The sequence below is a fragment of the Protopterus annectens genome, chromosome 11.part0, assembly GCF_019279795.1.
Source record: "Protopterus annectens isolate FY-2018-M chromosome 11.part0, PAN1.0, whole genome shotgun sequence".
Taxonomy (NCBI): Eukaryota; Metazoa; Chordata; order Ceratodontiformes; family Protopteridae; genus Protopterus; species Protopterus annectens.
Genome location: NC_056745.1, coordinates 1,298,714,560 through 1,298,731,229, shown reverse-complemented (window position 1 = coordinate 1,298,731,229; position 16,670 = coordinate 1,298,714,560). Strand labels below are relative to the sequence as shown.

Sequence of the window (16,670 nt, the reverse complement as noted above, 5' to 3'; positions counted from 1 at the left end):
CCCTTTCATTACAAGTTTTAGTTTGCACAGCAGTTTTGTTCTCTTCTTGTTCTGATTGCTTGATAGACAACCTTTTTCTTAAGGTATTCCTATACCCAAGAAAGACTGTAATAGCACTTTGTATAAAATAAAATGCAAAATGACAATGAACTAAATCTGATTTGAGGAAATAATTATTTTATTGCTCATGAATTATTTAGGATGATGCCCGTGCTGATGCTGTGGACAGTGTAGTCCGTGATATTCATAACACACAGTGCCTGCTGAATGTGGAGCTCATGTCAGCTACCTGCCCTTACGTCACTTTGCAGTTTGCAGATTCAAAGGATGATGTTGGTCTCGGACTTGTCAAGGAAGGCCTAGTAATGGTGGACGTCCGTAAGGAGAAACAGTTCCAGAAAGTGGTAATGTTATAGCTTTCTGCTCCTTATGAATTTGTTTAGGAACAACACTAAAATTCTAGTACCTCATGCACTTTAATCAATGTTTCAATAAAGATTATTATTAGGTACCATATATCATTTTATAATTTTTCTTTAGACTTTGAATTATTATTAAAGTAAAAAGAAATTCTGCTTAACCTCCATCAACTTCAGCTAGATGTTCTTGCATCGGTCCTTAATAGAAATTTTATGGACCTAGTATGAATGTCATGTTTTTATAAGGTTCTGTATTTTGCTGGTGCATATGAAATGCAGCTGTTGGAATCTCTGGGAGTATTGCAATAATTTCAAACAGGAACTGTGTGCGTGTCTCCATGGTAACCAAGGGTGGCATACTGTACTAAGAGGAAGTATGTGTATCAGTTGTCTGTCATTCAGAGTACTGTCATGACTGGGGTTGCTCAATTTAATTGCTCACATACAAGGTATGAGGAGTGGGGGTGTAGAGTATTATCAATCCTGGTTTGCATTGCTTGCTACACCCACTGTCACCTATAATAATTCATATTTCAAATTTGTGCTTTGGTGTTTTAGAACTATATAACGTGGCAGAATTAGGGTCCACCTTGAAGGAAAATGGTCATCTGGTAATAAATAAATTGCAGTCATAAAAAGGCAGCATGATCAGTTTTGTACTTACTGTGTCTGCTGTATTGTGTTGTTGTGCACTAAAGTTTAGTCTTGTTTTTCTTTCCCATGCACCTTCATGGTGTTTCATTTACAGCTTTCATTATGACTAATTTTGTGACTCCACAGAACTGTGTTTGTTGCCTCTGTATCTAAAGTACTTGTCAATTCATTAATTTCCTGCCTCATCCAAAATGTATATTTATTACGGCATATATGGGGTTTGCTTGACCTTTTTAAGTTGCATCATTTTAATTTTGTTATCTTATGACCCATTGTCCTTTATCAAGTTGCAAACTACAAATAACATTACCTTTAGCTACTATAATGATGATATCAGTGTGCATACATTTCCATGCCCTTATTGTTTTTTATTCTAAAAAAGTAGCTTTGTTTGCTTTGTCTCATCCGATAAGTTTTCTGTGAGAAGGCAGATACCTATGCAAACTGTTTTATTTTTTTAATATAAAAGAGAGAAGTTGGGTCAAAACAAGAGAGAGGTTTTTGTGTGTAACAAGTGGAAGCAGAGAGTGGCTTCTACTTATATAGTTCATTCACTTTTGTATGACAGACTGGCATGTGAAAGCTGGAAAAATACTTAAACATTTGATACATTACTTATTTGGTAAAGAAGAGGCAAATTCTTGACAGTTACCCTTTCACTTTCAGGCTGAGCTAGAGTTACAACATTGGGAATACTTGCTGAGGACTTGAACCAGGACAACAGATGTAGATGAACTCTCAGAAATATTTTAGAAAGTGTTCATAAAGAAAGGCGATGAGTGAGCTTGTTGGATGGGGGATTTCAGACTCCTAACCCTCTGGTCAGATGCATGTTCACCCAAAACAAACAAAAAAAAGTATAGTCAGTTTGTTATCTAGACCACATTGACAAATGCTTGTGTTTGTGACTCTGATTGCCTTTAGCAAATCCTGTCTCATTGGCTTGACTGTGGAGCCAGTGTGAAAGAGACTTCCAGAAGCACTAAACAGACCAAGAGCAGAAGTGCTTAGGTTCAAAATACTTCTGCTGTTCACCTGTTTTAATAAACTCCAGGAAGTGACAGTATGAGCGTGGCAGTCTAGCCAGCGCTATCTTGTACTGCGGGGTGTTTCATTTATCAGACGATACATCATTATGCAAGGTGAGATTTGCTTGGTATACTAATAATAAAAGCAGTGTGTTTTAGTGTCAAATGATTTGCTCTTCTCTATATGATGATCATATCATACCAATGTATGAAATATATTCAGGAGTATGAGATACCTTTTGCTGCTTCATACTTTATTAAGTAGTGTTTCCTCATCCCAAGTTTCCTAGACTATGTCAGGCAGCTTATTAGATTAACCCACCTGATGGTTGTCGCAATTTTCTGATTGCAGATAGTAGGTAGGGTAACCATTGTTCCCAGTTTTCTCATCTTACATCATGTACTTTCCTTAATACAGGTTTTATTGTTTTATAAAACCAATATACTACCCCACCAATCTGCAGTTGGTAGATGGATGTCTTCAACTTTTGTCTTAAAAGCAGTGATTTTAAATGATGCATTACCCTTGACATAAAGTGAGTACCTTGGTCAGTAAACATCTCCTATGGAATGCCCACTCTGGAGAACAACACCAACAGTTCACTGGCAATACCCATTGCATTAGCTTTATCTAATGGCACTGCTTCAGGAAAATTGCTAGCATGGGCCATTGTGACTGAAACCTATTGCTGGATATTTGTCATGGTGCTCAGTGGTCCATAGCAGCATGTTAAAATGGCAGCTCTGTCGTGCACACTGAGATCAAGGAACTTATCCACAATGGCTGTTTTTGCATTCTGTACAAAACGTACAGGCATTTTGTGCTGTTTGATGTAGCCATTCAAAAAAAAAAGATATAGGACTGTCCAGACACTGTGCAAGGTAATTATTTTGTGTAATATATGCCTTATGCACATTATTTGTTCAGATTTTCTCTTTTTGAAATGTGTTAAGAAAGCAAAAACGTTTTATATATATATATATATATATATATATATATATATATATATATTAGATGCTTTGTGGCTTGTATGCGAGGATTTCAGCCTGTCAGCCTTTTCTTGCATTAACAGATCAGTGATTTAAAAAAAAATCCGAGATCTTTTCTGCAAAAATAAGCAATGAGATTTACTTGCAGAGAAAATAATTTTAGTTGATCAGATGTCTTTTAGTTTGGAGTACTGTATAATTCTACATATCCTTCCTTTGAGGGAATATCTCTTAGCTTAAGTCGAGGATTAAGCTGTGAGTTAACGAGCTTCATTGATGAAACTGACTTGTAGCAGGAATGTGTAACTTGTCTGCTTGGATCCTTTTTGAGAATACCAGCATGAATTTCTTCTATTACTATCTGCCACACTGTGGACATGCTCCCTCAGTAAGACAATAGCGTAAACTTTTGAGAGAAGTAGAATATTTAAAATTCTACACAGAAGCTAGAAGTTGGTAAAGTAGTCAAACTGGTGAAAGCACAATTCAGATTCAGAACATTAAATTGTAGTATATAAACAGTTGTATCTTATATTTGCTACAATTAGAGATTTCTAGAGTAGTGCAGTTTTACGTTAACGATGCATGCAAAGGTAAGTGTGCTAGTATGTGGATAATATTTGGTTTAGTAGTGTTTGCAAGAGGGTTCTGTATGAGTGGGCTCTGTTTTTATGGAAGTGGGAAGTAATGTGTGGATTGAGTACTTTTTGCACAAGTAATGGGGTGTTTTTAAGTGTCTGTTTTCTTTTCCATTTCCATTCTCAGTTGATCTTTAGAGACAATACACAGCATACCTCTCAGCTATATAGATTTTCGCAGAATGTCCAGATTTGTACCTCTTATTTTTGGTCTGTTTCTCATAAAATTGTGGTTTTCTGTCAAATCATTGAGGACTGAAGTCAGAAATGAAAGACACTTAAGATTCAGGCTTTCTACCTTTCTGAAAATTCATGCTAATGCAAAAACCTGTTCTATCAACTTTCTATGTTTGTAAGAGCAATATTTAAAGATTGCCCCTATTTTTGAGCCTTTGTTCCCCCATTATGTATGGCTTTGTCCAGATTTCCTGCTCTAAGAGGTTGAGAAGTATGATGCACAGATGTTTTGTGTTTCACTGTTGCAGTCATCACACTTGGGTTATTTTGCCAGGGGTAGCCTTCAGTCACCCCGAATACCAGAGGCTTAGTATTTCTGCGTCAGTTGCTGTTGCTCCAGGACTGACGTCAGGTTGTCAGCGATATAAAATTAGGCAGCTGACGCCATTACATCAGTCTTTCTTGGTGAGGAGCCCGAAGCAGAAGCAGTTTACACGAGTGCCAGTCAGCCACTGCCTAAGTTTTCATTTCCAAATTGAAGTTGAAGTCTTCTAAAGCTAAGTACCCTGTCGGGGATCCTTTTTTCTTGCTCTAACCGATGTTAGAAAAAGTTAACAATTGTCTCGCCTGTGGAAAGCAAATACCACACTGAGATTTCCATTCTTACTGCCTCACCTGTTTAGGCCAAGACCACGACGTCCCTCGCTGTCGGTTTTGTGCTTTTTTGAATGCCAGCAGTATACATCGTCAGGCCCTTATTGTAGCTAAATATTTTCACTCTCTATCTCCGTATTCTGAAATGGCTTTGGTAAGCCATCCAACTACCGATCTTCCAAAAAAACATAAGGATAAAGACAGAGACAAGACCGCACAGGTCCAAAACTGCCAACGATGCTTCCATTAAGCTAGTCGCCAGTTCGTTGATACTCAGTGAGGCATTTTCGCAGCTGCTGATGCTCGTTTCTGTGGATTTGCAGGCTGCTACCGAGACCCGTTCAGAGTCCGGTATGCCGCGAGACTCTTCTTTGACTATGGATCCTGCGGATGTCTCTACCTTGGATGGGTCCGGAGCCGCTGAGCAGGCACCGGCTTCTGAGGAAGTTCTTCACACTACCGATACTTGACACAAACCGATTCGCGTCTTCAGTTCTTTCTAAAACTACAGAGTTTCTAAGGCCCAGGGTACAAACTATGCCTAAAAAACAGACAACCCAAGCTCAAGCATCTGCTTCCATGCCTCAGTGTCTCAAGTGCTTAAAATGGCGGAAGACCTTGCTTATTAGGGGAAGCCAGCCCACCCCTTCCAAAAATAAGAGACTTGTCCCCAGCAGTTTTATCTGACCAGGAGTCCGATGACTCTGAGGTTTCTGAATATGAAGACATGCAACCCTTGTCTGCTTATGACGATTCAGATGCAGAAGAATCCATTCCTTCTGCCTCTCCTCCAGAGGATTTTTCATTTGGTGAAACCCTACATACTTTAAGGGAGCATTTCCAGTGGGAGTGTCAGGACTATCCTCAGTCCAAAAAGTGACTCCAGGAATTCTTAGATTTACCACAGCACAGACCTTAAGCCATTCCTCCTGTCCTGGATGTAGTGGATGGTGTTTTTATGGAATCCAGTTTAACTCCTGACACCCTTCCTCCTGCTCCCAGGAAGCCTGAGTGGTATTACAGACTCCCTGACTCTCTCAAATTTATTTTCAAGAATCCTACTGCTGACCCAGAGGTCATCTCCCAAGGACCTAAAGGAATAAAAGCAACCACAGCTAAGAATCCCACCCCTTTGGACAGGGATTCCCGAGCTTTAGACAGATGGGGTAAAAAAGTATACACTTTTGCAACTCTTGCCATTAGAGCACTAAATTTTCAGTTCCACATGCTGAAATACCAGCAACATACTATGGAACTCCTTAAACAAAACATATCTACCTTTCCAGCTTGTGCAGAAAATAAAGAATTACAGGAGCTTATGCATTCTGTAAGCCAAGTTACTAGACACATCTTGCAATGTGGCTTTGATGCCATAGAAGCATCCTGCAGGGCAGCAGTCACAGGTTCTGTACTTAGAAGACATGCTTGACTTAGGAACAGACTTTGCCAGACCATGTCAAATCAAAACTATTAGACATACCATTGAGCAAAGGCAATTTGTTTGGCACCAAGGCAGAAGAGGTCTTAAAAAAGATGGAAGAAAACGCTAAGTCTATGCAGACATTTAAAGACTTCTTGCAGGTCCAGCCTATGAGGCTCAGTAGGCATTGCCCCTCCAAGCACTGGTCTTTTCCAGCCACCTCAAGACCAGCTCAGACAAGACCTAGGGGAAGCAGACCCCCCCCCCCCCAGACAACAGTCCCAGGGAATGCAGAGATCTAAGCAATGGAGTTCCTCCACTTCAAAAACATAAGCCACCCCCCCTTATGGAAATAACTCACAATGATTTTACACTTCCACCCCTTACCTCTGCCCAGCTGCTTGTGCCCCTAGGAGGAAAACTCTCCTTCCATGCCAAAAACTGGGCCTCTATCACCAACGACCGATGGGTTTTCAACATAGTATCCCGGGGATCCAAATTTTATTTCCGCACTTTACCTATCCCAAAAGGGTTCCCAGACCTTCCTTCAAACCAGTGGGCTGAGTCACAAAACCAAGGCCATTCCCTGCTCTCCATGAGGGCAATACAGCCTGTTCCTGCAGACCAGATAGGCCAAGGTTTCTATTCCAGGCTTTTCCTGGTACCCAGAAAAGAGGGCACCTGGCGCCCAATCCTCAATCTATGCATTCTAAACATCTTCCAGGTGATCAAGAAAACGTAAAAAATATCCAAGAAGCACCAGATACCGCTGCAGAGACAAACAAATCACAGAAATGAAGGTAAAAAGAGTTCTGCTGAGGGTAGACTCCAGTATCCGAGTTGAACACGAATAAATGTATCAAAATTTGTTCCAAGCAGTACTGACTTTTATTGCAACACTAGCGCTTTCACACAATGCTTCTATGCCTGAAGAAGCATTGTATGAAAGCGCTAGTGTTGCAATAAAGTCAGTACTGCTTGGAACAAATTTTGGTACATTTATTCGTGTTCAACTGGGATACTGGAGCCTACCCTCAGCAGAACTCTTCTTACGTTCATCTTCCAGGTGATACCAAAATTCAGAATGTTCACCCTCCAGCAGCTTCTTCCTATGTTGTCCAAGGAAGCTTGGCTAGCCACCCTAGACCTAAAAGAGGTCTATATACACATCCCAGTCTAGGGATTCCTGCAGGAAATATCTACGTTTCAGAGCAGGATCTATGCACTTTCCGTTCTCTGCGCTTCCCTTTGGCTTATGCACTGCTCCCAGAGTTTTCACAAAATGCCTGGCTGTAGCCATTGCTTTTTGCAGACAAAGAAATATTCAAATTTACCTATACTTAGACTGCTTGATTCAGGCAGATAGTCAAGAAAAGCTGATACAGCACCTGACCTTTGTAAAGCACCTATTGACCTCCCCTGGGGTACACTATAAACGAAAAGAAATCCAAACTAGTACCTACTCAAAAAATTGTATTCCTGGGAGCAAGCCTGGACACAGCTTCCCAGATGGCATTCCTTACTTCAGAAAAACAAGCCTGTCTGACAGTCTACTTCTCTCAACTAGCCACCAGAACCCAGTTACCTGCAAGGAAAATCCTGCAAACTCTAGGGTTCATGGCATCCTGCATTCTACTCATTCCATATGCCAGACTGCATATGAGGAAACCTATGATACCCTGTCTAAGGAAAACATTTTCTTTGGTGGGCAGCAGCATGCAACCACAACAAGGGTCTTCCCTTCTCACAACCCCATGCCACCCAGACCCTAACCACAGACGCATCAGATTATGCTTGGGGTGCACACCTTTCGGCAGATGCATTCAGGGCCATTGGAGCCCAAATCAAATACATCTGCACATCAGCCAAAAAGAGATGCTCACTGTTCAGCAGGTTTTGACAGCTTTCAGACCCCTACTCTCCCTGTGGCCTCTACTGATCAAAACAGACACCACAGTGATGTGGTACATCAACAAGCAGGGAGGAACTCACTGTTATCCCCTCTGCAGGCTCGCCATGACCCTTTGGCACACGGCTTCAGCCATGCAAATTCACCTGCAAGCACAATTCATGCCAGGCTACCAAAACTCTCTGGCAGGCAACTTGAGCAGAAACCTCCTAGACCCACACGAGTGTCAGCTAGACCACAGCACCTTCAACCTTGTAACCCAGAAATGGGACACCCCGAAAGTGGACCTCTTTGCCTCCCACAACAATCACCAGCTCAGCAAATTCTGCACCAGGGAACCTCACAGCAAGGCCTGGAAAGTGGATGCCCTATCCTTCCAATGGGTAAACCTCTCTATCTATGAATTTCCCCTTCTACCTCTACTTTCAAAGGTACTACTCAAAATAAGAGAGGAAAAACCAAGAACAATCTTGATTGACCTAGACTGGCCACACCAGCACTGGTGTACCCACTGCTGTGCATTCTGTCACCCCTGCTACCATGGCACTTACCTCAGATCCCAACTCTCCTGACCCAGCAGAATGGAGAATTCATGCATCCACAATTGCAGACCATGAACCTGGTTGCCTGGCTTATTCCCTGACCTCTCCTCCAGTTGCCAGTCTAAGCCAGCAAGTCCTGGATGTTATACTTGAGGACAGATGCCCCAGCACTAGAAAATCTTATTCTGACAACTGGAAAAGATATAGCAGCCAGATCCAGGCTAAAGGAGCTGAAACAGCACAGCCCTCCCTACCTCTCATCCTGGATTACTTAGCAGAACTACTACACAGGGACCTGTCTTTCTCTTTATTAAAATTCATACCTCTGCCATCTCTGCTCGTTACACCACAGAGCCACCTCTCTTTTCTCACCCTCTCATCAAACAGCCCCTAAGAGGGGCTAACAATTTAAGGCCACCCAGAAGAGCTCCTACTCCAGCTTGGGACCTTAACTTTGTCTTGGAAAAGGTCACACTAGCCCCCTTTAAGCCTGCAGCTTCAGCAGAGTTAAATTTCCTCTCTTGGAAAACAGCCTTGCTTCTGGCCATTACTTCAGCTAGAAGAGTTTCAGAGCTACAAGCACTCATGGCAGTAGAGCCGTTCATCATTTTTCATGCTGACAGGGTCTCCCACAGGACTAACCCAACTTTCATGCCTAAAGTAGTGTCCACCTTTTTCCCTAACCCATAAAACACCCAGTGACTAAACACTTATGACTACTGGGTTAACCCATTTAACAAAGGAATCTGCATTCTCTAGATGTGCACAGAGAGCTCAGATTCTACATGGCTAGGACTAAATCTTTTAAGAAAACTGACCAATTGCTAGTCAGCTTTTCAGCAAGGGCAGAGGGCAAGGCCCATATCCAAACAATCTCCAAATGAAGAGCACACTGTATCCATTTCTGCTACAAATACCACGGGAAACTGCCCCCTAAGGGAGGTCAGGACACATTCCACCAGGGCAACCTTCGCCTCTGCAGCTTTTCTCAGAGGGGTCCCTACCAGGGACATCCTGGAGGCTGCAACATGGAGTTCTGTTCATAGCTTCACCAAGCATTACCATCTGCCTATCTTCTCCAAATCCAGGGCAGGCGTTGCAACCAGAGTCTTGCAGGGCATCCTATCCAGCCCCCAGTCTTCTTGACTGCCTCCACCCTTTTCTTCAGCTTTGGGAATCAACCCAAATGTGATGACTGCAGTAGTGAAACACGAAGAACATAGTACAGTTGTGTACACTTACCATAAATGTAGATGTTTGAGTGTATTCACTGTTGCAGTCTTGGTTTCTCACCCTCCATCCCCCTTGTCTCTCTCTCTTCCTCACTCATTACAGTGATTCTTGGTATTTACTTTCTACTGGTGGTGTTCTTCCACCATAACCTAGCTCCCTATTGGGGGGCTCGTTACATTTGGGGCAAGAAAAACTGATGTAATGGCGTCGGTTGCCTGATTTTATACCACTGACGACCTGATGTCAGTCCTGGAGCGACAGCAACTGGCACAGAAATACTAAGCCTCTGGTATTCAGGCCGACTGAGGGCTACCCTTGGCAGGATAACCCAAGTGTGATGACTGCAACAGTGAATACACTAGAACATCTACATTTATGGTAAGTGTACACAGCTGTAATTTCTGTAGACATTTTGTATCTGAAAGTTTGTTTTAGCTGTACTGTAAGAGATGGCTGTCGAGATTAGGCTTTCATTTATACATTCCATTAGTAAAGAAACCACCACTCCTTTTTAAGTTTTAAAGGTGGGAGAGGTTTAAGGGGTACCAACCCTCTAGTAATGAAATCCACAATAAATGGGTACTTGACCAACTTTGGTAACCTGCCACATGCAGTTCTGAACTTTGCCTAACTCTCACTTTTGCAGATCACTTTAAGTGAGACATCGTGTATCTGTCACCACTTCATCATATAGTCCTAGGTTTGATTTTTCTTGATGTCCACTGTACAAATCTGATCATGTCATTATCTAGACTTCGTGTTTTGATCTTTCCTGCCCCAAAAAAGACGCACTTATGACTACTGGGTTAACCCATTTAACAAAGATAAATGAAATATTTTTATTCTACAGGATAACTTAGTAGTAATGTATTGTATATTTGACCCCAAGTTAACTGTTCTTAAATTATCTTTATTATGCCACATTTCATGCACTTTGAAAGTCTGTAGAGGAAACAAGCACCGCAAGGAGGCTTGTGACAGCAAACATTTAATGCAAGAAGACAGACTTTTCAGTCCATATCACACCATTAAAAGAATACAGGAGTTTAAACTAAGTTAGTGTATGTAACAAGATGTAACCTTAGCGACTACTATGCCATAGAACTGAAATAGTACATTCTCAATACTGTCTGACTGCACTCTTTTATTTCATATGTAGGAATAGAAAGAGAAAATAAAACTTCAGAGATCAGTATTAAATATAATTAATTGTGTCATAGCATAGAAGAATGAGAAGCCAGGCTCATTCTTCTCCAGATTAATATCTGCTACTAAATCTTAGACCTCTCAAATAATCTGCTGTTTTACAGTTTAGCAAAATATTGATTTCTTTGTAAACTCCGTTCTGCTGTTGGCGCACAAAGCGGTAGAAAAATTCCTATTAATGTAACATTTTGGGGGGAAACATTTTTTTTTTTCCGCTGAACCACTATTTTGAATCATTTACTGAAGTTAGTGAACATCATTTCAGTTTGTCATCTCCCTATTATTGCACAGATGTGGACTGCGTTTGTAGCTGCTTGGGTCACTGTGTTGGAAAAGGGAAGTTGGACTTCAGTTTGAACAACTGGCTTTCTTGTTGAGGTACAGTTTTAACTTTAACAGTGGATTCTGCATGCTTGAATTTATTTGCTCTGACCACAAAATTTGTTTAGAGAGTAAAACTGATAATTTCAAGATTGGTGGTTTGACCACAAAATTCTGTTTGTGTATTCAGAAAATACTGTTCAAGGAAAGTGAGTACTCCTCAGTTGTAGTGAAAAATGTACTTTTATCTATAGAATGGATATAATATTGCTTTGCAGTAGTACTGCTAAAGTGTATTGCATTTTTTCTGTTTCCCCATCAATCTCTCTCATACTTTGTCATGGAAGTGTATGTAGTATTCAGCCTATCGTCATGGACCATGCCATCTGTAAACTGGTCACTGACAGATGTATGCTTCTGGATTACAAATGTCACTTTAGCTGAACTCTTCAGCCACGTGCCAGCCTCATAACAAGAAATTGATTCTCTAGCCAGTCCCAAGTGGACTTTATGGCCCTGTAATCTTGGCTGCCGCAGTAACTTTGAGGCACATAAGATCTTATTACATTATGAAATACTGCATCTGCCAGTACTTGGCTGCAGTGCGGAACCTCTGATTTATATGACTTAAGGGAGCAAGAGTACTGAAGAGGAACTGCATGCTGACGAAAACCATATGAGCTCTCCCTACCTCCCCCACCATGTTATAAAGTGAAGTGCCAATCTTGTTCATCTACAGGTAAAGGAAGATGTTTTCTACAAGTGGAAAGTAGCCAGTTAAACAGTGGAATGCTGTGACCAGGCTCTAGCATTTTCCTTAAAAAAAAAAAAACAAATTCTCTCTTCCTTTTAGCCTTGTAGCAGTTCTGTCATGCTTGATCCTTGATCTTTGGGTAATTTGAATTGTAGTGTACAGAGTATCTGTTCTGTGCATCTACCGCCATTCCATTCAAGGTATTTTCTAGGCTCTTCTTCATGCCATTTTCTGAAGGATGCTTATATGAAGGATATTTGAAGACACCTTCATATCCGTTATGTTAACCAAATGTACATCTTTTATTCACTGTGTATAGGAAATGCAGTATTTTTCCTTCCACCATCTGTATCTCTTTGCAAGATAAAGCATTTTGTTTTCTTCTCGGCTGTCCCTTACCCTTGCCATGTTTCAGCCTTCATTTCTTGCCTGTACTGAGTCTTACTGAACAATTCTTCCATCTTAACTCTTTTCACTTGACTCGTGAACCTCTTAATTGACATCATTCTTAGACCATTCAGGAATGTTTATCATTTTTACCTTTTGGACCCTGAAACCATAAAAAGGACTGTTTTTCCAAAAAGCAGTTACTACACAAATTCCCTCTATATCTGTGATGCAGACATTAGTTTAGGCCATGCCTCTCAACTGTCTAGATTTTCACAGAATGTCCAGATTTGTGCCTCGTATGTTTGGTCTGCTCCTCATAAAATTTGTAGTTTTCTGGTAAATCACTGAGACTTAAAGTCACTAAACAATGACATACCATAAAGTTTCAGACTTCATATCCTTCAGAAAATGCATGCTAATACAATTTCTGTTCTAGCAGCTTTCTAAATTTACAAGATCAATATTTAAAAGTCTGTCCCTATTTTATGGAGGTCTTTGTTCCCCCATTAGTTTAGGCTTTGTTCAGATTTCTTGCAGTAGAAGGTTGAGAGGTGTGGTTTAGGCAGTTAAACGCAATTTTTATCCTGTGCATGCCTTAATGTTTCTCAAAGCTACTTTGAAAAAAAAATGTACCAGAGTGTACCAAACTTGCCAGGCTACAGAACTGGCCCTTGCTGGATCTGTGCAGCTATCTCTGACTCGTTTGGTAGATGGGCCTCAGGATCTGCATTCTGCTGCCTGTCTTCCATATATAGTGCCTTTTTAGGCAGTGTTCCAAAGACCAAATTACCACCATAACCATGTAATCTGAGGGTCATGCTGCTCGACGCTAGAAGTCTAAATCTCAAAATGCACTCACTCGAAGCACTCCTTAAAATGGAGAACATTGGCATTTGTGCTGTAACAGAGACCTGGTTCAAGGCAGCAGAAAGCACCCCTGCACACTACCAGGCTATAATACGTTCCACACCTATTGGCTCTAGAACTTAGACCGAAGCTCCAAAGGTGGTGGTGTTTCCATATTCATAAAGGATGAGCACACCTCCAGACTGGTAGCCCAACATAATGCATCAGAGATACTTCAGGAGCAGCTAACATTGGGTAAGACAGTGATTCAGGTTGTAGCCTGTTATAGGTCCCCAACCATGTCCCAAGACACTCACTCCACATTCCTAAGCACCCTGGAGAATATTAGTGTCCAACCTAACACACTCATACTGGGCAACTTCAACTACCCCTCCATTAACTGGGAAAACTACTCATTTACCAATACACTTGCCCAATGTTTCCTGGAATTCATTAATTCCAATGCCCTGGACCAGCTCATTCTTACCTCCACTAGAGGTAGCAACATCTTTGACTTAGTCATTACTAACATGGACGACTGTTGCTCTACACCAATAGTCAACTCCTCCCTGGTTAGATCCGGCTACAAACTAATCACATTGGAAATCCACATTCGTTCCATCCCCCCACACACACACACACACACACACACACACACTACAAAGGTAACCACCATGAAAAACTTCTCCAAAGCTAACTCTGGGCTCCTAAAAACAGAGGTGGCTAACTTCACGGCACCCATGCAAATGGAGAATAGTTGCATCACCACTGAATCATACACCAATGTACTGTACGAACACATACACAATTGCATAGATCTCGCCATACCCAATAGAACCAAGATGCTCTCCTCCAAAAAAAAAGGAAGCCAATCTGGTGGTTCTCTGCTATAAACAAACTCTACAACCGAAGGAGGAAACTGATGCAAAATAAGGTGAAGTCCCAAGACTGGAAAAACTCCCTTATCAGCCTCAACAAAAAGTTGAGATCCCTCATCAAATCGTCTAAAGCTAGCTATGAAAACAGAATTGCAGCAGATAGTAAAGACAACCACAAGGCCTTCTATAGTTATGTAAAGAACCTCCACGGCAATACCCAGATTTGCTCTGAGCTACTGCACAATGGTACCTTCTATACCGAGCCAACAGATATTGCCAATATACTGGCTGACAAATTCAGTGCCACCCCCCAAGGACCAATCACAATACCAGTAGATTGCCAGGCACCCAGTATTACTGCTGCACGTGTTAAAACAGCACTGTCCAAGGCCAAGAATACAGCTTCTGTGGGACCTGACAATATCCCTGGCGGTGTTCTACATGAACTACAGAGTGAACTGGCATCTCACGTGTGTGCCCTGTTCAATCACAGCCTCACCTCAGGCTTTGCCCCTACCGAATGGAACACTGCTATAGTCATCAGTCTCCACAAAGGAGGAGCGAACTACAGACCCTGGGAACTATCGCCCCATTAGCTTGACAAGTCCAATATGCAAAGGTATGGAACGCATGGACCTAATAAACAAGGGATAATAGGGAATTTCCAAACTCTGGATCCCCCACAGTTTGGTTTTGTGAAGGGTAGATCATGCCTGCTCAATTTGGTTGACTTCTTTGAGTCAGTCACCAGAGCTGTGGATGAAGGCAAGGTGGTCCATACAGCCTACCTTGATCTGGCCAATGCCTTTGATACCATTCCCCACTCAGGAATCATAGAAAAACTCACTAATCTAGACATCAGCCCCTATTATCACTAGGTGGGTTGCAAACTGGCTCACAGATAGAACCCACAGTGTGAAAGTAGCTGACTCCAAGTCAGACTGCCGACCAGTCACGAGTGGAGTCCCACAGGGATCAGTCCTGGGTCCTGTCCTGTTTGGTATCTACTTCTCAGAAGTCCAGTCCAAAACGAAATGACTCTGGCTGACAAAGTTGGCAGACGATTGCATGTTGGGAGCCATTATTAACTTCCCAAGTGATGTTGACATCCTACAGAAAGGCCTCACTGAGATCAACGACTGGTGTCAAAAGCATGGCCTTAAGCTCAGTGCCCAAAAAAATGTGTCGTTATCCCCTTTGGGAAAACCCACTTCCCATGAACTACCTCATCGATGGTAGTCCACTGAACACAGAAGGCATTATAAGAGATCTGGGAACATAGGCTGAGAGCAACCTCTCTTTTGACCACCACATTGCCACTGTGGTCAGAAAGTCCTTCTGTGTGGCATATTTCATTACTAAGGGTTTTGCATCCAGGAAGAAAGAGGTCATTGTCTCCCTCTACTCTTCCCTCATTAGGCCAGTCGAGTACAGTGCCCCATTTGGCATGTACCTCATAGACACCTGCAACAACTGGAGAGGCCGCAAAAGTACCTCACAAAGAGGATCCTAGGCCTTAAACACTTGTCCTATATGGACAGACTCAAAAAACTCCAACTATTCTCTGTCTCATATCGCCTGCTTCGAGGCGATCTCTGCTTGACGTATAAAGCCATGCCTGACCCAGCTCTATTAGAAATGCTACATCTAAAGAAATCCCAATCCCTCACGCTCCAGAAACCTCAACCTCATTACCACAATCAACAGAACTTGCTGGAGGTACAGGTTCATAACCCAGAGACTGCCCATGCTATGTAGTAGACTTCCCATACATATCAAACAGAGCACCTCACTGGCCCTCTTCAAGAGAAATCTTGATGATTGGATGTGAAATAGAAAATTCATCCCGGGGACCACTCCAGTGGCTTTACTCAGTAGAGGCACTGGCAACTAAGGTCGGGTGGCACGATGCCAGGGTAATCCTATGAGCTAGGCTTCTAAAGGCTCCAGGGCCATTAGCTTAGTACACACCTATGAACCTATATTTAGTTGGAAAAGGAACAACTGCACACTTTTGTATTACCAGCATTGCCTGCACCTTTGAGGAGTAAAACTGATTTTGCCCCATTGTTAAAACTGCTTGTAGTAGATATATACTTCATTATACTCGCTGACATCTTTCTTGTCTTCACTTACTCCATATGTCATTGTATCATGGCATTATGATGATTTTTAACTTCTTTTCAAGTGTGCTGAGTTTGCTGTTTACAGTCTTATATTTTCTCCCAAATTCCCTGTTTTACACGAGAATCACTTCATGATCCCTTTTTCATTTTATTAGCTCTTTAATATCCAACTCCACTTGAAGGTCATTTTGTATTCCTGTTTATTTTCTTCTTGGTATTGACCATGCCATAGATTTTTTTGTCAGTTGCAGAAAGATGCATCTTACTGTGTTATCTGCACTGTCATTCTGTCATTGAAGAACTTATTTGCATGTAACAGTGATGGAAAAACTCAGGTAGACATGAATGTTTGTTTAAATAGCCTGAATTTAAGTCTAAAAATACTGACACTTAAGTTTTTTGACATTTTCCTGCTATGAACCAAATTAATGTGCAAATGTTTTGGATAGTTGCATCCAAACTGTATTTCTTTCTGTTATAAGTCT

The 16,670-nt window shown here is 41.7% G+C and overlaps 1 protein-coding gene across 1 annotated transcript in view; it reads left to right on the top strand.

Annotated features, from left to right (window-relative positions):
• The window catches only part of SND1 (staphylococcal nuclease and tudor domain containing 1), a gene marked incomplete in the record, with an annotated part of 3,811,866 nt that overhangs the window by 3,632,381 nt on the left and 162,815 nt on the right, over positions 1-16,670 (top strand). The window contains 1 exon segment of the mRNA XM_044088623.1: positions 201-404. Coding sequence (XP_043944558.1) covers positions 201-404 — 204 coding nt within the window.